At 33.0% G+C, this 20478-nt stretch overlaps 2 protein-coding genes across 2 annotated transcripts; both read right to left on the bottom strand.

The window, feature by feature from the left end:
• Window positions 1-5417: 5417 nt before the first annotated feature.
• On the bottom strand, window positions 5418-8075 carry LOC131844112 (NADH dehydrogenase [ubiquinone] iron-sulfur protein 6, mitochondrial). Its single transcript, XM_059192896.1, has 3 exons — window positions 7862-8075; window positions 6149-6325; window positions 5418-5635 (listed from the first exon to the last, which is right to left on the bottom strand). The coding sequence occupies exons 1-3, from the start codon at window positions 8006-8008 to the stop codon at window positions 5570-5572; spliced, it is 390 nt and encodes a 129-aa protein (XP_059048879.1). The 5' UTR covers window positions 8009-8075; the 3' UTR covers window positions 5418-5569.
• Window positions 8076-19304: 11229 nt separating this feature from the next.
• LOC131844148 (craniofacial development protein 2-like) lies at window positions 19305-20171 on the bottom strand. Its single transcript, XM_059192949.1, has one exon. The coding sequence runs from the start codon at window positions 20169-20171 to the stop codon at window positions 19305-19307; it is 867 nt and encodes a 288-aa protein (XP_059048932.1).
• Window positions 20172-20478: the final 307 nt, after the last annotated feature.

Here is a 20478-nt window from a genome sequence, read left to right as displayed (position 1 = left end):
GGAAGGAGATGGAACAATTAAGGGCAGTTTTGAGAGAGCAGAGCACTAGATTGGAGTCTCTGGACGCTAGAGTAACAAACCTGGAGAGCGTAAGAACCGTTCCCGGCTCTGCTGACATCGTTAAGTTGGAAGCTGCAGTGGAGGAACTCAAAAATGAATTAAATAACAGGGACCAGGCTCTTCTTGCAGATGAGGTTGAGATCATTGGGATCCCAGAAGTTGATGGGGAGAATTTGGGGCATACTGTCGGTTTACTGATGCAGAAGTTGGGTATGAAGGTAGAGGACACTGACGTCGTCAGTGTGTCGAGGGTGGGAGCACGGCGAGGTGGAGTGACCGAGGGACAGGTTGCCTCAGAATCTAATCGTTCACGACCAGTTGCTGTGAAGTTTTCCAGAAGGCAGTTGCGTGATGACGTGATGCGTAGCGCCCGTGTACGTCGCAATCTGACTACAAAGGATCTGGAGATACCGCGCCCAGCAAGTAGATTCTATGTCAATGAACGCCTTACAAAATTCAACAAAAGACTTCACTATAAAGCGCGGGAACTGGCAGGAGCGGCAGGGTGGAGGTACGTTTGGGCGAAGGGCGGGCGTATTTTCGTTCGACGTGACTCGGGTGGTCAAATTTTTCGTGTCAGGACGGCGGCGGATCTCGACCGCGTTCTTGGAGATCATACTCCCAGCACAGAGACATTTACAGCGGAGTAACAACAATGTTGAATTAAGAGACAATCGTCATTTCATGTTTTTTGTATTATATACTAAATTAGTTTTAATGGGAAGTAGAAGTTCAGTAATGTTTTTTTCAATATATACATTAATTACAGAATATGGCATACGCAGATACCGACCGATATAAATATATGTATATTTACACAGATATTCAGAGAAACATATATGTACACGAGAGTTATACCTGGATCTATAATATATAAACTTCTGATCACATTAGTAAATGTTATCTATTGTTTTGTGTTCGTTGAAATCTATACATATACATTGGATATGTGTCGGATAGGTATAAATATAATCACTAACTGGATAAGTCTTAATACGAAGATGCTGCTGAAAAATTGTACAATAATTTGGAATTTTGAATATGTAGCACACTACCAGCACAATTCATTTTTGTTTAATTTTCTTATAAATTTATATTGTGTGTCCTGCCATTATTGTCAAGGCTCTATATTATTTATTGATGTAAATTTTGTGTATGTCGTTAGTAGAAAATTAGTACCAAATTCGTTTCTTTATAATAGACTTTTCGTTTGGAGTAACAGTACAGTATTAATTTTATTTAAAGATATATATTTATATGTAATATGTACAAAAAGCAATATTTTTAACCTACATCTATATAACATAATAGTTCGGAGTGATGCATCGGTGTGGTGTTACTTATTATGTATAAATACTGATGGGTAAGAAGCATTATTTTACAGTGGGTTTATTTAATGCTGGCTCTCTGGGTACACGACATGATGAGTTCATTAATGCTTTTAGTGAGCAGAAGCTGGATTTGTTGGCTATTAACGAAACCTGGCTCAAAGAGGGAGAGGACATTAGAGCACCTGTTCTACCAGGGTACCGAATACGACATACGCCTAGATCATTGTCGGTGCGCAGCGGGCGCGGAGGGGGTGTAGGATTCTATATAAGACGCGGTGTCAGTGTACAGCCTTGTGCTCATCCAAGTGAAGCACCAGTGGAACAAATGTGGCTGCGGTTAAAAATAGGCACTTGTAAAGTCATAATTGGCACTGCATATAGACCACCCTGGCAAGATGTTAATATTTTTCTGGACTCTCTGACTGATTCTATAACCTCTTTCTCGGAATTTGATCACATAATACTGTTAGGAGATTTTAATATCAATCTGAATTTATCCAATGAATCAAAGGCTATTAAATTAGGATACTTTTTCCATCATACTTCTCTTGAACAGCTAGTGTCAGAACCTACGCATTTTACAGAGCACAGTGAAACTCTTATAGACCTTATTTGTTCAGATGTGGCTGCAAGAAAAATTTCAGTATCCCATATACCGGAGTTGGGTAGTCACGCAGTAATTACAGCGGAGTTTCTCTTTAAAGTCTCTAGACCTAAGCCACAGAGAGTAAGTTATCGTCCTTTTACTGACATTCAACCAGAACTGTTTAACCCTGATTTGGAGGCAATCAATTGGAAGTGTATATCAGAGATGGACAATGTTAACAGTATGGTGGAATGCTTCAATTATTTTGTAATTGCCTTATTAGATCTGCACGCCCCTGTCAAATCTGGAGTATTTAGGGAACGGTTACCACCTTGGTATACTGATACAATTAAAGATATGTTTAGGATACGGAACAACAGTCACAAAAAATATAAAAAAACTAAATTAGAAAGGGATAAAAAAATATACAAGGAACTAAAATCTACTGTTAAACAAGCTTTACATAATGAAAAAATTGCATATTTTAATAACAATATTAATTCTCAATTAAACAAACCTAAAAAGTTATGGCAAAATCTTAGATCTACAGTTCTACCAAAAATAAACAATAATCTTGATCTTCCAAAGTCATGTAGCGATCCAGACGTTCTTAATTATCACTTTTTAAATTTACCTGGAAATGATTCAGTTACTATATCCGATTTGACCTATTTTGAGTTTCATAGATTTGGCACGAGTACATTCCATTTGCAACCAGTAGGCGAGGACACCATAGCAACTATTTTAAAGTCATTTACCTCTGATGCCTACGGAATAGATCAAATCTCAAGGTGTATGATTAATCTCACACTGCCACATTTACTACATGCAATTACTGCTATTGTAAACAGTTCCATTACTACAGGTATCTTCCCAGATATGTGGAAGATAGCCATGATTAGACCAATACCTAAAACAGCTAACCCCACACAAGAACAGGACTTAAGACCCATAAATATATTGCCTTTTCTATCAAAGATCTTGGAAAGGGTAGTGAGTGACCAGATGACAAAATACTTGGAATCTAAGCATATTCTACCTAAGCTTCAGTCTGGATTCCGGAAAGGGCATAGTACAGCTACAGCTTTACTGAATGTCATGGACAACATACTCTCAGCTCAGGATTCTGGACAGGGAACCTTGCTAGTGCTTCTGGACTTCTCCAGGGCATTCGAAACTTTAAATTCTGCACTACTCTTATCAAAGTTGTCTTATTACGGTTTCCACTGTGACACTGTTCGCTGGTTTGAAAGCTATCTTCACATGAGATACCAATATGTTGAGTTGAAAAGCGAAGATGGTCAACAAATATCTTCTAACTGCTTGCCTGTCACAAGAGGAGTACCACAAGGGTCAATTTTGGGTCCACTATTGTTCATTTTGTACAGTACTGATTTGACAAAATGTATTCGCCATTGCAATTATCACCTATATGCAGATGACCTCCAGATCTATATTCATTCTCATCCAAACGATTTATCTGAAGCGGTAAGAAAGTTGAATGAGGATTTGGCATACATCGCTGCCTGGGCTAATAGGAATTGTCTCGTAATTAATCCAAACAAATCTAAATTTATGGTATTAGGTACTAAAAGGCAAGTTATACGAATTAAAAATCAGTATCCTCAAATTAGAGTAGAAGGCAAAATTATTCAAAATATACCCAAAGCAAAAAATTTAGGTGTAATAATTGATTCAAACCTAAAGTTTGAAAGTCATATTAGTGAAGCTGTTAGAAATTGTTTTTACAGGCTTAGACTTCTATATAGCATTAGACCATATTTAAGTACTGATTTGCGTGTCAGAATATGTGAAAGTCTTGTCCTTTCTAAACTAAATTATGCCGATGTTGTTTATGGACCAGGCATCAATGCTAAAACAGAGAGGATTATTCAACGCGTACAAAACGCATGCGCGCGTTTTTGCTTCAACATTCCTCCGCGGTCGCACGTAACCCCATATCTGAATAAGAGTAATCTTCTTAAAATGAAGTCACGAATGCAGTTGCATTTTGCTGTTTTACTTTTTGGCGTTATAAAGTCGAAATCTCCTGATTATCTGTATGAGAAGCTATCGTGGGCTAGTGGTTATAATAGATATCATACAAGGGCTTCGCCATTTCTTCTTGTAACGCCAATTCATAAAACTACTCTTTGCCGGGGATCATTTAAAATAGCGGCCTCAAAAACATGGAATGTTCTCCCACCACCTATGCGTGAAGTGAAAACAAAATATACTTTCCGAAAGCATTTTAAAGAACATTTGCTACAAGTTCAAAAAAATAATTGATAATAACGATAAAGGATTCATTAAAGGCGCGTGGGTGGCGACATTTACCTTGGCTGAAACTATTTGCTGGTACCAGAGAGCAAGTGTTATGGATATTTTTATTTTAATACTGCGATACCGTTATTAGAATACGTAAAATGCACCGTACGCATCACTGTGGGTACATGTATATATATATATATATATATATATATATATATTTTTTTTAATTTTATTTCTTTGTAATTGTTTATTTTTTCTTTTATCCATTACGTATATAATGTTTTAGGATTATTATTTGAGATTATTAATATATAATTTTACTTTTTATTATGTATATACTTTTCTCTTGATATTATTATGTTTATTTTAATTGCATAGTATCTGATTTATTAAGTTAATGTATAAGTATTTTTTTTAATTGTAATATTTGCGCGTCCGTACTGGGGGCCCAACTGAAAATCAGCGCTGGAAACTATTTCCAGCATTATGCTGAGTTGTGGCCCACATTGACTCCGTTTTTTAATGTGTAAATTATTCTTGTATTTCTTATGTTATTACTGTAAAAACGAGTTAATAAAAAAATTCTATTCTATTCTATTCTATTCTATTCTATTCTATTCTATTCTAATTAACGGATTAAATGCGTATGGTAGGGTGTATTGAAGCAGTAATTTTTAAAGTTACACTAAATAAAATATAACTTGAAAGAATGAACATTATAAAAGTTTGTAAACATTATTTATCAATTTTGAATCTAGAACGATGAAAGTTTTTTGTAGTAGGTATCATTGTTTTGTTTATTTTATTTCTCAAAAGGTAGTGTCTTATTTGTAAAGTAGCCTAAATAATTAAAAATGCTATCCATGGCACTATTCCACGCGGGAACAGCTAGGCTATTTGAATATATTAAGCATCGGTATTCCTTCCTAATTTAAAAGATGAATGCGTTTTTACTTTCGGTTTTGAGAGTAGTGGAGCACAAGATGGCGGCCTACGAACAGTGGCTCGGACAAAAAAGGCATTGTTCGACAAGCCCGCGAACGTGACGGATGAATCGTGCGCAAATTTCTAAGACGATAATAGTAATTATTGTTGGTCTAATGTTTCCACTTTGGATTCTTTTTAGAACCCATATCAACATTTGTGTATATACTAAATTAAACAAGATCAACTTAAAACTACTTTTTAATTAGATTCTTTTGTATCTACAATTTGTATATTAGAAGTTAAAACAAAATTCTTGTAATTAGAAGTAACATTCTTGGTGTTTATGTACTACTTTATCGTGATCACATAGCTAGGTCAAATATTTTAGTTTCGCTTAGTGATGATCTTTCTTTACAAACCGTAAGCCACAATATCCACAAGAATGGTCACCTGGTTTATCCTGTGAAGAACATATTCATTTAACATTTACACAATCTTATAGGAACCAAATGAAACACTAATAACTACAACAAAAAAAGGCTCTATATATCAATATGAAGTAGAAGTTGCATTAGACAACCGTCATAGCGCGCACGGCGCAGTGTATAATGTAGCCGAAATTATTGGCTAGGTTTTAGCACTTATCGAAGTGAATAAGGCGAAACAGTGGATATCACTTAGTAGCCGAAGTAGTAGTTGATTATTTAATTGAATTAGTGCTAATCGGTAGTTTGTATTCACAGACTTAAATTGTAAAGTAACAATAAAATTATTTAAAAGAGCAACACTCAAGTGTTTTGCTCATTCTTCTTGCGATGAGACAGCTTTCCGAATGAGCTGTAGATAAAAAAAAATATGATGACTATTCAAAAGGACTTTTAAAAATGATTTTCTATTCTATTCTAGTCTAGCCCCGTAATAATACAAAAAGAACAAGAAACTCATCAAATATAGATTTTAGAATAAATTTTACCAAATTAATGTAGACACGTGGATGTCCTTCTGGGCCACTACCACCATCACACCATACTACTCTTTCAGTCACTTCTTTGGGTGGTACTTCAGCTATTAAATTTATTGCCCAACTGGGATTCACTTGCTTTGGTGCATTAGTAAATCTAACCAATCTATAATCATCTGAATCCCATTTCTGAAAGCAAATTATGTAGATTCTATTTACAGGTCCTGTATATATGATTTTGATATTGTTGTATACATACAATTTACATAGGCATTTTGAAAGAAATTGTAATAATAATATAGCAATTAGGCCTTATATAGGTTCCCATTGCTAACTATCCTTTCCCCTGTTATCATTAAATTATGGTATGAGTTGTTCATACTCTCTGAGATAACAATTTAACATACATAAACATAAATAAAAAAAAAATGTAAGTAAATGTAAAATTACTGACACCAAAATATCTGATTGTATTCAGTTTCTATAATATATTGGGTTTTTTAATTTAAGAAAATTAAATAGTAATATTTAACTACAAATTCACAATTGACATCTGTAGAACTTCTTGAATTGGTATTGTTTTAATTATTATGAATTAGAAGATATATAGGCCCTAATTAACAAATAAATTTAAAAAAATATCCTTTTTAATGCTCTTTTACCATTTAGTCATAGGATTTCACTATACAAATAAATAAAATTGAAATATCTGTTTGTAATTTTAAATCAACAGCTCTTCACTAAACACATGCGAGTATATACGGCTCTTACTTTTTTTTTTTATTTATGTTTATGTATGTTAAATTGTTATCTCAGAGAGTCTGAACATCTCATACCATAATTTAATGATAACAGGGGAAAGGATAGTTAGCAATGGGGAACCTATATAAGACCTAATTGCTAGCAATATTCCCAATTAAGTTAACCTCCACACAGTTCTCCCTGATAACCATTCTCCTTAATCCTGATGTATATACTACAATGGGTCATTAACCCTGCATTCATTCTCATCACATCATCTTTCACTGCTACCACACCTACCCAGGGTATACACATACCCTTGCGATATCTGCGTGAAATTCCTGTCATAATTTATTCAGCTGTTGCAGAGATTAGCAAGAGCAAACATATTATTTCTAACAGTTGTCTAGTATCTATAACACAAAAGCTGCTTTGCTTGAGACTACATGTGCTGTGTGAATTGTCTTGGACTATTATTATTATTATATCTAATCCTATATACAACAAAAGCTATGACTCTATTTTATGGAAATACATTGATTATGATAACTCCATGAATTTACTGTCATAAACAATTAGGGAAAGAAATTGTTATAATGGGGCAACCCATTATTAAAAACTTTGTCTTTATGTAATGCAAGCAATTAACTACTTTTGGTACATTACATGGAGGTGACTTAGAAACCAAAATCATTAATTCCTGAAGAATTTTACACAGGAGAATAAAATAACTATTTTATATGGGAAACCTAACCAGACTTCATTGTTATCTTATCACTTTCCTATTTCCCCGTTATTGTATACCGTCACCGCAGCCAGGAAAAGATTACCATTTTCACTAAAGTATGTAAGGGTTTCGTATGTGATTATGTAAGACATAATTTCAAATATATATAATCTTGACTTTAAAATTTAAAGTAATAATATAATAAAGAAATGTTAAATAATAAGAAATAAAATTAATATATAATTATAGAACTGTACCTGGCCTGTATGCGTAACCGTATCATCTATTTTATTAGTAAAAAAACGGTTGAAATTTGGATTTAGATTACTTTGTGATGTTACCCTAGATAAAACAGATATACGAATCAACTTGCTATTCATAATTGAATTATAAAATTTAATCATGTAATGCTAAAAGTTAACAAGAAAATTAATTCTCACGAGATATTATATTATACACCAACAAAGTATTTTCTTTTTGTCTCATTCGTACCGTCATCATATCTTTTTTTTTCTCGGGGCAAATTTGACATTACCTATGTTGCCAGCTTACTGCAAATTTTCAACAGTGTTGCTCCATTATAGGAAATTAATAGGAATTACAGGAGGCTAACTACGAGCTCCTTATAGCAGGCCTTAAACAAAACTGCTCTGCTAAGGGTACTACGAGCTCCTTATAGCAGGCCTGCTATAGTCGTATTTTTAATTAGACGAAGTCAACTGACGTTTACTGTGTTGTCAGTATTTGATGAAATAAAAATAGTGTTGTGACAAAGTGAATAATTGAAAAAACTTCTGAATTTATGAAATTGCCTCGATTGTCTAGTTTAGTAAATAGTTAGTCCGCCGAACTGCCGCGGCCGATATCGGGTATGGGCTTTCGACGACTATGTTCCTATAGTATATACCTATACTGAATACCGAGTATTTTAAACATAAAGAAAAAAATTGCAAGGAAACTTTTAAGACTGTCCTATTTACAATACATCATGTAGTTGAAACTACCTAACTATATTATGTTATTTTTATTACCTAACTATATAACATAATATAGTTAGGTAATAAAAATAAAAAACTTCGCTTATTACAAAATTTGTTTTTATTCATCATCATACAATGTATTAAAAGAATACAAAGAAAATGAGTAATTTAAGTCTCCGGAGAAACGTGGACCGGAACACTGTTTCAAAGACAAATTACTGACAATTTTTCAGAGAAATTCATAATTAATGTCACTGAAAGCAACAATGATTTTTTTATCTGATGATGAATAAAAACAAATTTTGTAATAAGCCAAGTTTTTTATTTTTATTACCTAACTATATTATGTTATATATTATACATCTATAGTTTTAACTACATGATGTATTGTAAATAGGACAGTCTTAAAAGTTTCCTCGCAAAACTTGTTGGTATGTATAAAGCACAGCTAAAATTCGAACCCCGTACCCGATATCCGCAGGTGATGTTATCTGTGGTAACACTAACTATTCACTAGTCTAGACAATCGAGGCAATTTCATTAATTCAGGAGTTTTTTCAATTATTCACTTTGTCACAACACTATTTTTATTTCATCAAATACTGACAATACAGTAAACGTCAGTTGACTTCGTCGAATTAAAAATACAACTTATATACAGGATTGTTTTCGTAAACCGTTCAACTTTTTTTTTGTACGAACATTTTGAAACAATTCGTACCATGACGTCGCATTTGACTGCATCTTTTTTTTTTTTGTTTCGGTTTTTCCCTTTTTAGGGAAAGGCAAAAGGACTCAGCCCATACAGCCAATTGACTGCATATTGACGTTATTGCACGGCTGTTACGTCAAATAAAGCAATCTTGAAAAAGTTACTATACGAGTGACTTTTACAGAATTATTTTCTGTTTTTAAGTGGATATTTGAGGAGCTACGACCATATTGCATAGCATTATTACCATTTTAACAAGTGGCAAATATGAATGGCGCTTCAATATTGGAATTTATTTAGTAAAATAGAGGTTTTTTGTATACAAAAACTCGGATATGATCAGTGTTAAAATCGTGCAATGGACATGTGAAAATACTTTAAATATCTTACTCAGTTTAACATTTTTTGCATTATAGATGTACGACAAGTATGACTTATTTAAATATTTGGAGAGCGAACATTGAATGGAGACAATAAATAGATGAAATTAATAACCTTTTCATATTAAAAGATGGAGAATTTATAAGTGAATATACCAATTGAAACAGTCCTTTTACGAAAACAGTCAAGAAAAGCGTAAACCACACCACTGTGTCTCCCAAACCACGACATTGGCAAAATCACCGACCTCATTTGGTGGAAGCCATTTAAATTAAAAGAATGAATGTAGGTAGAAAAACTTATTATATTTCTTATTTATGTATCACTATCACTGTTATTTGGTTACAATACTGCTACTGTGTAATGTATATAATTAATTTTATTAAGTGATTACCAATAGTTTGTACTTGTTTCATTGAATTGTTTTAATATAGCATCCATACTGCTGCATGCTGCATATCCCACTGCTGTTGTATAGGTTGTTATTGTTATTTATGATTATTCATAAGTAGGATAATGCATTTAGCACTTTAATGAGATACATTCTATGTAGTAAATATTTATAACATATAACTTACTAATGTATAATGTATTGCTAATCTTCCAGGAGCATGCCATGATTACTTTATATGGAATAATCATCTGCTATGATCACACTTGGAAAATACAACTGAGGAAATATGACTTAGGTAGGTATTAAAATCAAAATTTTAGTTGTATACTTATTAAAAATAATAGATATATTAAAACTGCTAGACCTACAATGAGAGTCACTGGCAGTTTTTATATTCTTTTTATCCATATTCAAAACATGATGTTCTTTATATAATTTTTATTATTATAATACTTCTGTCACTGCGCTCTGCAATAAAAGACGTCTGTTCAAACATCTACCTATTTTCATTAATTTTTACTAAAACAAATATCTTTATTACAGGTCTACAGAGGAGTTTCAACAACAGGCTTTGATGTAACCATCTGTAATATCTCTTCAAGAATCAGTAGGGCAGCAAAATCCTGAATTACAAGTTGCTCGCATCTGGACTTTTCAGCAGACTACTGAAACAAATAATATTTTAAATAATAATAACCTAGGATACAATACATAACATTTGCTTAATGATTTCATATATAATTTAGTGCTCTATATACTTTATTCTTTGCCTAAATATTTCCTTTATTATTCTTTTTAGGTTTTGCTATTGTGTTAAGTTAGGAAGAAACACATAATATATATAACTTTGTAATTTGTATTATAAAAACAATAGAAATGTATAAAATAACTATGTATCGAAAATAAAATATATGTATCATTGTATCACTTTATTACACACCTACATTTCCTTCCAAATTAATGTACAGTCAAATCTCCTTCCCATTTCCTTCCTCACTGGTCATGTTTTGTGATAAGCTAGCATTAATAGGAGCTAGACTGTAGAACCTAAGAAATAAAATTCTATGTTATACATATACCTAATTTTAACCTTACAATTATTAAAAAAAAAGTGTAATAGATATAGGTATTATAAGTTCTAAGTGAAGTGAAATATAGCATTTGCCTCGATTACAAATAACCATTTGTACACCAGGATAAATTTTCACCTTACATGGTGAGAAACTTCACTTCAATTTCTGATAGTTCCTCAATTATTGCAGGCCTACATCTGGCATCTCTTATGAGGCGATTATTTCTCTTATTTTCCCCTTCAAGTTCACACAGTAATAGAAGAAGTGTTTATAAATAATATAAACACCATAATTAAAGGATTTAGAAATAGAATAGTCTAAGGTATCTCTCATTATGATTTTCATAATTTAGATCATTCAGGTACAGATTTAACAGATCCCTCAGCTATTAACTTAACCTAACCTTCAATTAAGAAGCTACTCTTAGCCACATACATTTTGAATCAAATGATCTCATCTTGAGCTTGAGTACATTTTGTTATACCGTACTGCAATATTCTTAATATTAATCCAGAAATTCCCACAAATGTAGTTGAATGTAAACTCGTCGTCTACTTTGCTGTACTTCTAAAACTATGAACATAAGGAATATTATTTCTAGTGTAACAATAGCATTGTAGAGTGTGTAGAAACTCATGGTATATTTAATGTATGATTAAGTAATTTTTATTTAATATATTCCTTTAAAGAGTTACTAATTTTAAGAGGCCTATTACAAAGTGATGCCGCTCAACTTTAGGTTTAATCGCATGTGCACACAGTAATACACGCACACAGACTCAAATAACCGTGTAGCGCAATCGGTGTGGATTTAGTATGAACCATTTTGATCCTTATAATATTTTAATTAATAATGTGATATGTTTCTACTTAACTGAGACTACTTATTGGATTTTTTTAAATAACGTGATTTATCTTAATTATCAAAGTGCTAATAATGACCATATTTTTTTATTATATTATTCCTAGAGGGTTGATGTCAGGATGCTGGCCGATTGTACAACTAAAAGCCAAAACCTTAAGTAATATGAGTAACAAATAATTGGGATAAGGACAAGAATATGAAATTACTATAACATAAATTTACTAATTAAGTCTTCTTACATATTAATTCAGTTTATTTATTAATAGATACAATATAATTTATTATAAGAGTCGGATACATTATTGCCATATTCACTTGTTCTAAATATTATACTTAGCAAATAATTGTTTTATTTATATATAATAGTTGTGTTTTAAATGCTTTGTTTTGATTTAAAGGTCCCATCCTTATATGTATATTAGGTGTGTCCGCGACTTCGTCAGCGTGGTATAATGAAATTGACCAAATAAAGGAAATATATTTAGATTATAACCTAAAAAAGTTTCATTGTTTCACTTAAACAATGACGATACTTTTATACAACCTTTCATCTCCGCTTTTAATCCCTTACAATACTTTTTTCGCACTATAAAGTAGTCTATGACCTTTCTCAGGGTATACTATCTGTGTATATGTATATCTATCTATATAGACTACCTGTGTATATATATGGTAGTGAATTTACAGGGTACAGGGGAATAACACCCGAGTTTTCAGGAATGGCAACGCATGGGGGAAACAATATGCTGATATGAACATGTCAGGTACTACTCATGTATATAGGCGACGGTTACCCCTTTCCATCAGGAGAGCCGTCAGCTTGTTTGCCATTCTAAGTTGTAAAAAAAAAAGCTTCAACTGCTATCATTGCTGTTCCTGCATCATTGACGTCGCCGCATGATATTGGCTGATATTGCAGCTTCTCGTTCTTGGTTGGCCGATTCTTGATTCTTGATAAATAATTACTTGTTAATATCAAACCTTTTTATAAATTATTACAAGACGCCTCATTGATTATATGTAATGAAATCACCATGAGCTATAGAGATTTTGGACAGAACCTTAAAAGACCTTAGAAACACCTCTGCTCTCATTGGCGGGATTACTTTTATACTTTTGCTGGAGATTTCTGAAAGACTCTCTGTGTCATTAACATCGTAACGTCTCCCTTATGGACTTTAATTGAAAGTTTACAACTACTGACAAATTTGAGAGCTCATTTTTATGGAAGCACAGATAGTGATTTCACAAACTAAATGCTCAAACTTGAGGAAGGAATTTCTCAAAAGCATGATCCAGTCATGAAATTTAAGCCCGCCGAACATGTGCAATGGCGTCCCATTGGATATGTTGCTTACTAAAGAATTGAAAGACAATTTAATTGTAGACCATTATAACCGGTACGTTAGCTGGGCAACCAGCTTATATACCAAGAATACCGATGATTCCAACTGATCTGCCAATACTATTTTAACGGCTTCAATTTCCGGTTAAAATATCATCTACACATATAATAGATCTATGTATGTTTTGATCTTAAAAAACTACGCAGATTTTGATTCGTTGTTATTTAATAGACAGAATAGATAGACTCAAGAGGAAGGTTTATATATAACGTCCCAATACTATACACGGATCTTTAAACGCGCGATAACCTATATATCCCATATTCACGCGGGCGAAGCCGCGAGCTAAAAGCTAGTCTCTAAATAAAAACATTTATAATGTTGTTGACTTTTCACCCAAACACGCATAATTATTTGACATAACTGTACAGTAATGAAAGTCCAACGAGTATAATAACAGAATGGCTGCAATTTAGAAATATCTGTATTGTGTAAAATAAAATAAAGTAAATTGGATAAAATATCTCTAAACATTAAGGAATATAATTTATATATAATTTGATAATTTATTTACAATCCACATTGCATACTAGATGATATAACACAAGACAAATGTACGTAAAAATGATAATGATATTTTTATAAACAATAACCCTATTTTAATTTAGAAAAAAACTACAAAATAAACATAAAGTAAAATTGGTTTACATTTTCTTACATTTTTCTCTCAGATAAGCGTTATTTTTAAAAATACTAAAATGTTCTCTTTTTTAATTTTAACAATTAATTGCCATTAGTGTGACGAAATACCATGCTCTTGTGCTTTTCATAGTGCAGCAGGGTAGGCAGGTTTTATTTGTAGCATAACTGTACTTTTGTTTTGGCATGCTAAAATTAATATTATATATATATATATTTAACAACATCTTTAAATTAATATTCGTAGAAATAAGTATATATTAGCAAAATTAATTAAATATTACTTAAATTATCAAAATTGTTTAGTCGCACTATACTAATGTTCACTGACAAATGTTTACGAATGTCTTATCGTAGCGGTGTCGTAAAAAATAGCATAGATCGTACTTCGACGAGCGCTAGCGCAGCACTGAGAATTTACTTTTGGCGCAACGGAATATATACAACTTTCAATTATTATTATTGTTTATTTTTTTCTTAGAAACTTATATTTTTTTTTATATTTCTAATTTACAAGTATATTAACTTTATTATTATGTTTTATTTATGCAAAAATTTCGTTGTATTTATGAGAAAATTAGAAATGATTATGGCAAAGTTTTGTTGAAATTTCGGGTTTCATTATGATCAATGTTTTAGATATTTAAGTTGAAAATGAAAAAAAGGACGATGCTGTCTCAATTTATAAAGTAATTATCAAGTTTTAGTACAGATATCATATCAATTTATGTTTGTTTATTAATGAACGACGACCCCAAACTTCTGTCTCTTAGCGTTTTTGAATAAACTACTTTAGAAATTAGGAAAACTAACAAAGAGAAAATTAACATTTCAAAGATGTTGTTTTTAAGATTAGATATCTATCTATATAATTCAGGAATCAAAATGTATATCCGACTCTTAATTTCTTAGAACCAGAACCCCAAAGACCCTGCTTTTAGGCCAAAAAATGTGAAAGGCCTCTTAATAAATCAATGAAAAATATTGGCATTCACCAAATTAAGAATTTATTTTCACAGAAATACCTTTAACACAAATGGAAACTCAACACAATCTTGAGGAATTATAGTAATTTATATTTAGAGCACTTAAGGCTTTAAATTTTAAACAAAAACTTTGGACGAAATCCTGTCGAGCACTTGAAAACCAAAACATTTTTTTGCACCTCTTTTTTGTCATGTATCCATATTCTAAAGAGTCTCGTAATGTGAAATTCTTATTGTACGTATTGTTTGAAATAACACCTGATATTTAATTGAAAAAATATTAATATTAATAAAATATTTTTTGTTTATATCAGTAACTATAAATAAAGGATAATTTAACTTTTTAATTTTTCCCGGTTAAAAGTTAACAGGCCAGAGACAACCTTACGTTCACCCTATTACCACAGATAACATAATATTACATACTTCATTCATTCATAATTTAAGAGCTACGCTCTTGTCGGTGGAGCTCTTGCCACTTTCCGCGATCTTCCATCATGCTCTTTAATTCTTGATACGACACGACTCCCATTTTGTCCTTAATTTGTTTGATGTAGCTATTCCTTGGTCTTCCCCTCCCCCTCTTTCCTTCTATTTTCCCCTCAATAATAATTTTCATGAAATCATCGTACCGTATCAAGTGCCCTAACATTATTCCTCGTCTATTTTCTATGGTGTTCAATATTTGTCTTTTTTCTTTTACCCTGTGTAGTACTTCTTCGTTTCTTACTTTATCCTTCCAGCTAATTCTTTCCATCCTCCTCCAACACCACATTTCAAAAGCCTCCAGTTTGTCTTTTTCCTTTTGATTTAATGTCCACGTCTCACACGCATACAAGGCTATACTCCAGATATAGGTTTTAATAAATCGTTTCCGTGAGGTCTTTGATATTTTAGCGCGTAAAAGGTATTTTTTGTTGTTAAATGCTTTTTTTGCCATGGCTATTCTTGTTATAATATCTGTGGTACAACTGGTGGTGATTAAACTAATATAACTAGAGTGGCTTACCAGATATCCAAATATCGTAAGCGGTGGAGACGGAAGCAGATACGGGTATTACACACTGGAAGGGATCAGGCGAGTAGGTACACAACACGACACGAACACTTTAGACACTATTATTTACAATTTATGTAATACGTATATGACATACACTTTTTCAGTTTTTTTGAGAGTGACAATAAACAAGGAGGGTAGCCCTAGTAACCACTCTAGTCATAGACTTTATACTAGCGCTATTCAACCTTAATACTTTCCCTCGCTAGTTAGAAATGTCTAGCAGTCCCAAGTTAGCTCGAATCTTCTCGAGTCTTGATCTAGGAACTGCCTTAGTCAAAAGATCAGCTAGTTGGTCATAGAACTTGTCTTCTGTATATCTATATACCTTCTTGCACTGTCTCTCGAACAAAGAAGTGTCTTATGCGGATATGTTTCAGCTTATGAAACTCGGGATTATTTGCAAGGCGTATAGCCGCTTCGTTATCGACTTGTAGTATGCCTTCCATATTTGTAAGCTGGTCAAATATTTCTATCCACACAAGCTCGCGTGCAACAATCTCTGCCTCAGTAGTAGATATCGCAACTGATGCTTGTCTTTGACTGAGAAACAGCACCTCCGGCAAATAAACAGGTGACTCCTGTAGTAGAGCGTCCTGTGAGGTCATCACCTCCATGATCTGCATCACTATAGCCTTGTACTATGGCTTTGGCATTTCCATGATATTTTATGCCATAGGATATTGTTCCTTTCAAATATCTAAATATCCGTTTCACTCTTTGCCAATCAGCTTCAGTTGGATTCTCTAATTTTCTCGAAACTAGCCCAACTGCATACGCTATATCAGGGCGTGTGCCTGTCATTACATATGCAAGTGCACCTACAGCTTCTCGATATGGGAACTTTTTCTCTTCATCTCCAAATATAATCGATAGGTGTTGAGATATATATATCTAAAATCTTCTTACACACATTCCTGATTGATGAATACTGAACCATCTTTCAACCTTGCAATTTCCAAACCCAGATATATATTTTTAGCGTCTGCCCTAATTCTTTAAGGAATTGGTCCGCCAGGGCTTTGTCTGTAGTGGCACAAGGCCATCGTCTACATACAGAGTTATTAATATTTTCTTGTCTTTCACTTTCTTTGTGAAAAGACAACAATCGGACAGTTCTGTATGAAACCACTCTAGAGAACCTCTTCAAAGCAAGAGTTCCAACAGAAAAGAGGCTTCTATTTAAACGACATACTTTTGAAGTGCCGTCACTGAATCCATCTGGCTGCTTCATATAGATCTCTTCTTTGAGCTTTCCATTCAGAAATGCAGTCGCTAAAATTGTGTTAAATATAAGTTCTCCTTAGCACTAACACTAACAAAATTGTGGCCATGCGAGCAACAGGACTGAAGGTCTGTTTATAATCAATACCCTTTCGTTGCTTGAATCCTTTAAGCTTTGTATTTGTTAATAGTTTCGTTTGGGTTACGCTTTATGTTGAAAACCCATTTACACGGAAGTGGTTTTCTGTTGGGTGGTAAATCACACAATGTCCATACATCATTCTCTTTAAGGGACTGGAGTTCGCTTGCCATAGCCTTCTTCCATTCAGCACTATCCTCTCTCTCAACAGCTTCTTTAAATGTACCAGGGAAACTCTCTGTACCTATATGGCACACATAGTCTTGATACTTCTTGGGATGAGGTATGGTCGCTCTCTCTCTTAGATTGTACCTAGGCTCCATGTCACTTAATGGTTCGACTACTTGTAGTGGTTCATCAACATCATCCCTACAGTTTTCATCATTATCCTCATTATTAGGGATAATAGAATCGCTGTTCTCATGGATTATGGATTCTTGAACATGGTCTTCCATCACCACTGTTCTATTACACTTTTTCAGTTTTTTTGAGAGTGACAATAAACAAGGAGGGTAGCCCTAGTAACCACTCTAGTCATAGACTTTATACTAGCGCTATTCAACCTTAATATAAACTGCCTAGATATTTGAATGTGTCTACCTGCTCGAACTGTGTTTTGTTATTTTTTGGATTATTTTTATTACGGGTCTTGACTTTTGTTATTCTCTTTGATTTAGTTTTTTCCTTTTCCTCGCCTATCTCTATTATTGTTTCTTGATTTTTATAAAGTTGATAAATTATTCTTCTATCTTTGTAATCTATACCGGCTTCTTTCAAAATTTGCATCATTTTTTTCCAGTTTACATTATCGAAGGCCTTCTCCAAATCTATAAATGCAACACTCGTTCCAATACCAAGTTCTAATCTTCTATCTAATATCAACCGAAATGCCAAAATTGCTTCACGTGTTCCTTTATTTTGTCTAAAACCATATTGATCAGGACCTAGAAAAGTCTCTGTATGTGGTCTGATTCTATTTTGAATAATTTTTAAAAGTATTTTTGAAATATGTGACAATAAACTGAGGGTTCTATGTTCTTCGCATTTTAATGTATTTACCTTTTTTGGGAGTGTTATTGTCTTGCTTACTGAAAAATCTTTTGGAATATTACCCGTTTCATACATTTCATAAATTAATTCATATATTTTATCTACTATTAGGTTATTGGTTATGTACTTAATCATTTCAATAGAAATACCATCATTACCAACTGCTTTACCATTTTGAATACAATTTAAAGCCTGGTCGAATTCTTCTCTTAATATAGGTGGTCCAAGTTTATCTTTATCTATTGTATCTTTATTTTCTATACCCTCTGTAGATAAACCTTGACCATGGTAAAGATTTTCTATATATTTTTTCCATCTATTTACTATGTCTACACTGTTAAATAATATTCTACCATTTTCATCTAATATTGTTGTACTTTTTGGTTTAGGTGTCCTGTCTAATTCCCTAATTATACTATAAGCCACTCCCATTTTTCCCTTCTTCATATGCTCATCTATTTTATCACAAGTCTGTTCTATGTATTTTTCTTTTATTTCTCTACATTTTAGAGTAATTTTGTTAGTAATTCTTTTATATTGTTTTATACTATTCTCATCATTTTTGTTTCTGACTTTTCTTCTATCCAACATAAGGTTAATAATTTCAGTAGTAAGCCACTTCTTCCTAGGTCTAATTTTTTTACATTGAATACTTTCCTCTGCCGTTGTTTTAATAATATTTTTAATAGTATTCCACCTATCATCAATATTTATATCATTTCTATTTAATATATCCTTATGTATTTCTATTTTATCTAATAACTTATTACTATATTGCACTTTACTATTGCTTTCTACCTTAAGTTTAGTGAGATCAATTTGCTTAGGTCTATTTTTTCTTCTTTATTTTTCTTGACTAGAAAATTGTGAGTACTCGTTAAAAGGTTATGATCAGTATTAACATCAGCTCCTGGGAGTGTTTTGCATGAGATTATTTGGTTACGTTTAGAATTTTTAACTATTATGAAATCTATTTGGTATCTTCCAATATCTCCCGGCATCTTCCATGTGTATAATCTTCTTTTAGGCTGTTTAAAAAAGGTGTTTCCAATAAACATATCATTTTCCTTACAAAATTGTATTAACCTTTCCCCTCTGTAGTTTTTGACGCCATGACCAAATTTACCTACTATATTTCCAACAGCTTCTTCCCCGACAACTGCTTTGAAATCACCCATTACTATTAAATTGTCATTTTTATTAACTGTATCTATTATTTCATCAATGCGGTTATACATATCTTCGATTTCTTCATCCGGATAGCTACTAGTGGGCATATAAACTTGTATAATTATTAAATTAGTCGAATCTGCCTTTATTTTAACTGCTGTTATTCTGTCGCTATAATGTATAGTATTTTCCACCAATTTGCCCCATTTTTTATTTAAGATTATGGCCGTCCCATTTGTACCTTGTTTTTCTCTTCCCGTATATATTATTCTATTATTCTCCTTCCAGTAATATCCACTACCTTCCCATCTAACCTCACATAGTCCCAGTATGTCTATCTCTATTCTATTCATTTCCTCTATTACTTCTTCCAGTTTTCCTGGACTCAATAACGTCCTTACATTCCAAGTACTTATTTGACAAGGATTTCGCATGATGACGACCGGTTCAGCCTTGCTTCTGCCCCTGCCGGACTCGGACCGCCACGGCATATTACATCGTGGAAGCCCGTTGAAGAACAAACAAGAACGTTACTATATTCTTTTTCCATTTCATTCGTGCTCCATTTATTAGGGAAATTTGTGTGGTGGTTTCCCCATTTGCCTTCCACACCGTGGTTCACCGGCCGAAGGAGTTTTTTTTTCTGGATGATAATGGAATGGTGCACCCGCCTGCGCTAACGGTTTACGCTGGCGGGGCACCAGTGGATGATGATAAGATGATCATGAGGTCAGGTCAGTTAGCCCATCGTGATAAATTCACCAGGAATTTAACACGATGGTTTCCAGGGGGAACCGC

This window comes from Achroia grisella, unplaced genomic scaffold (assembly GCF_030625045.1).
Source record: "Achroia grisella isolate CSIRO2021 unplaced genomic scaffold, CSIRO_AGI_Agris_v1 utg3972, whole genome shotgun sequence".
Classification (NCBI taxonomy): domain Eukaryota; kingdom Metazoa; phylum Arthropoda; class Insecta; order Lepidoptera; family Pyralidae; genus Achroia; species Achroia grisella.
The sequence above is the reverse complement of the archived record's forward strand: the minus strand, read 5'-3'. Positions and strand labels throughout refer to the sequence as shown.

What these genes read in the sequence shown, in the direction of transcription:
- LOC131844148 (XM_059192949.1), bottom strand. Translation starts at nt 20,171, where the DNA reads ATGCCGTGGCGGTCCGAGTCCGGCAGGGGCAGAAGCAAGGCTGAACCG.
- LOC131844112 (XM_059192896.1), bottom strand. Translation starts at nt 8,008, where the DNA reads ATGATTAAATTTTATAATTCAATTATGAATAGCAAGTTGATTCGTATA. An exon ending in CGGTTACGCATACAGGCCAG is followed by an intron (nt 6,326 to 7,861) that starts GTACAGTTCTAT and finishes ATTTGCTTTCAG; the next exon opens with AAATGGGATTCAGATGATTA. An exon ending in CACGTGTCTACATTAATTTG is followed by an intron (nt 5,636 to 6,148) that starts GTAAAATTTATT and finishes TGTTCTTCACAG; the next exon opens with GATAAACCAGGTGACCATTC.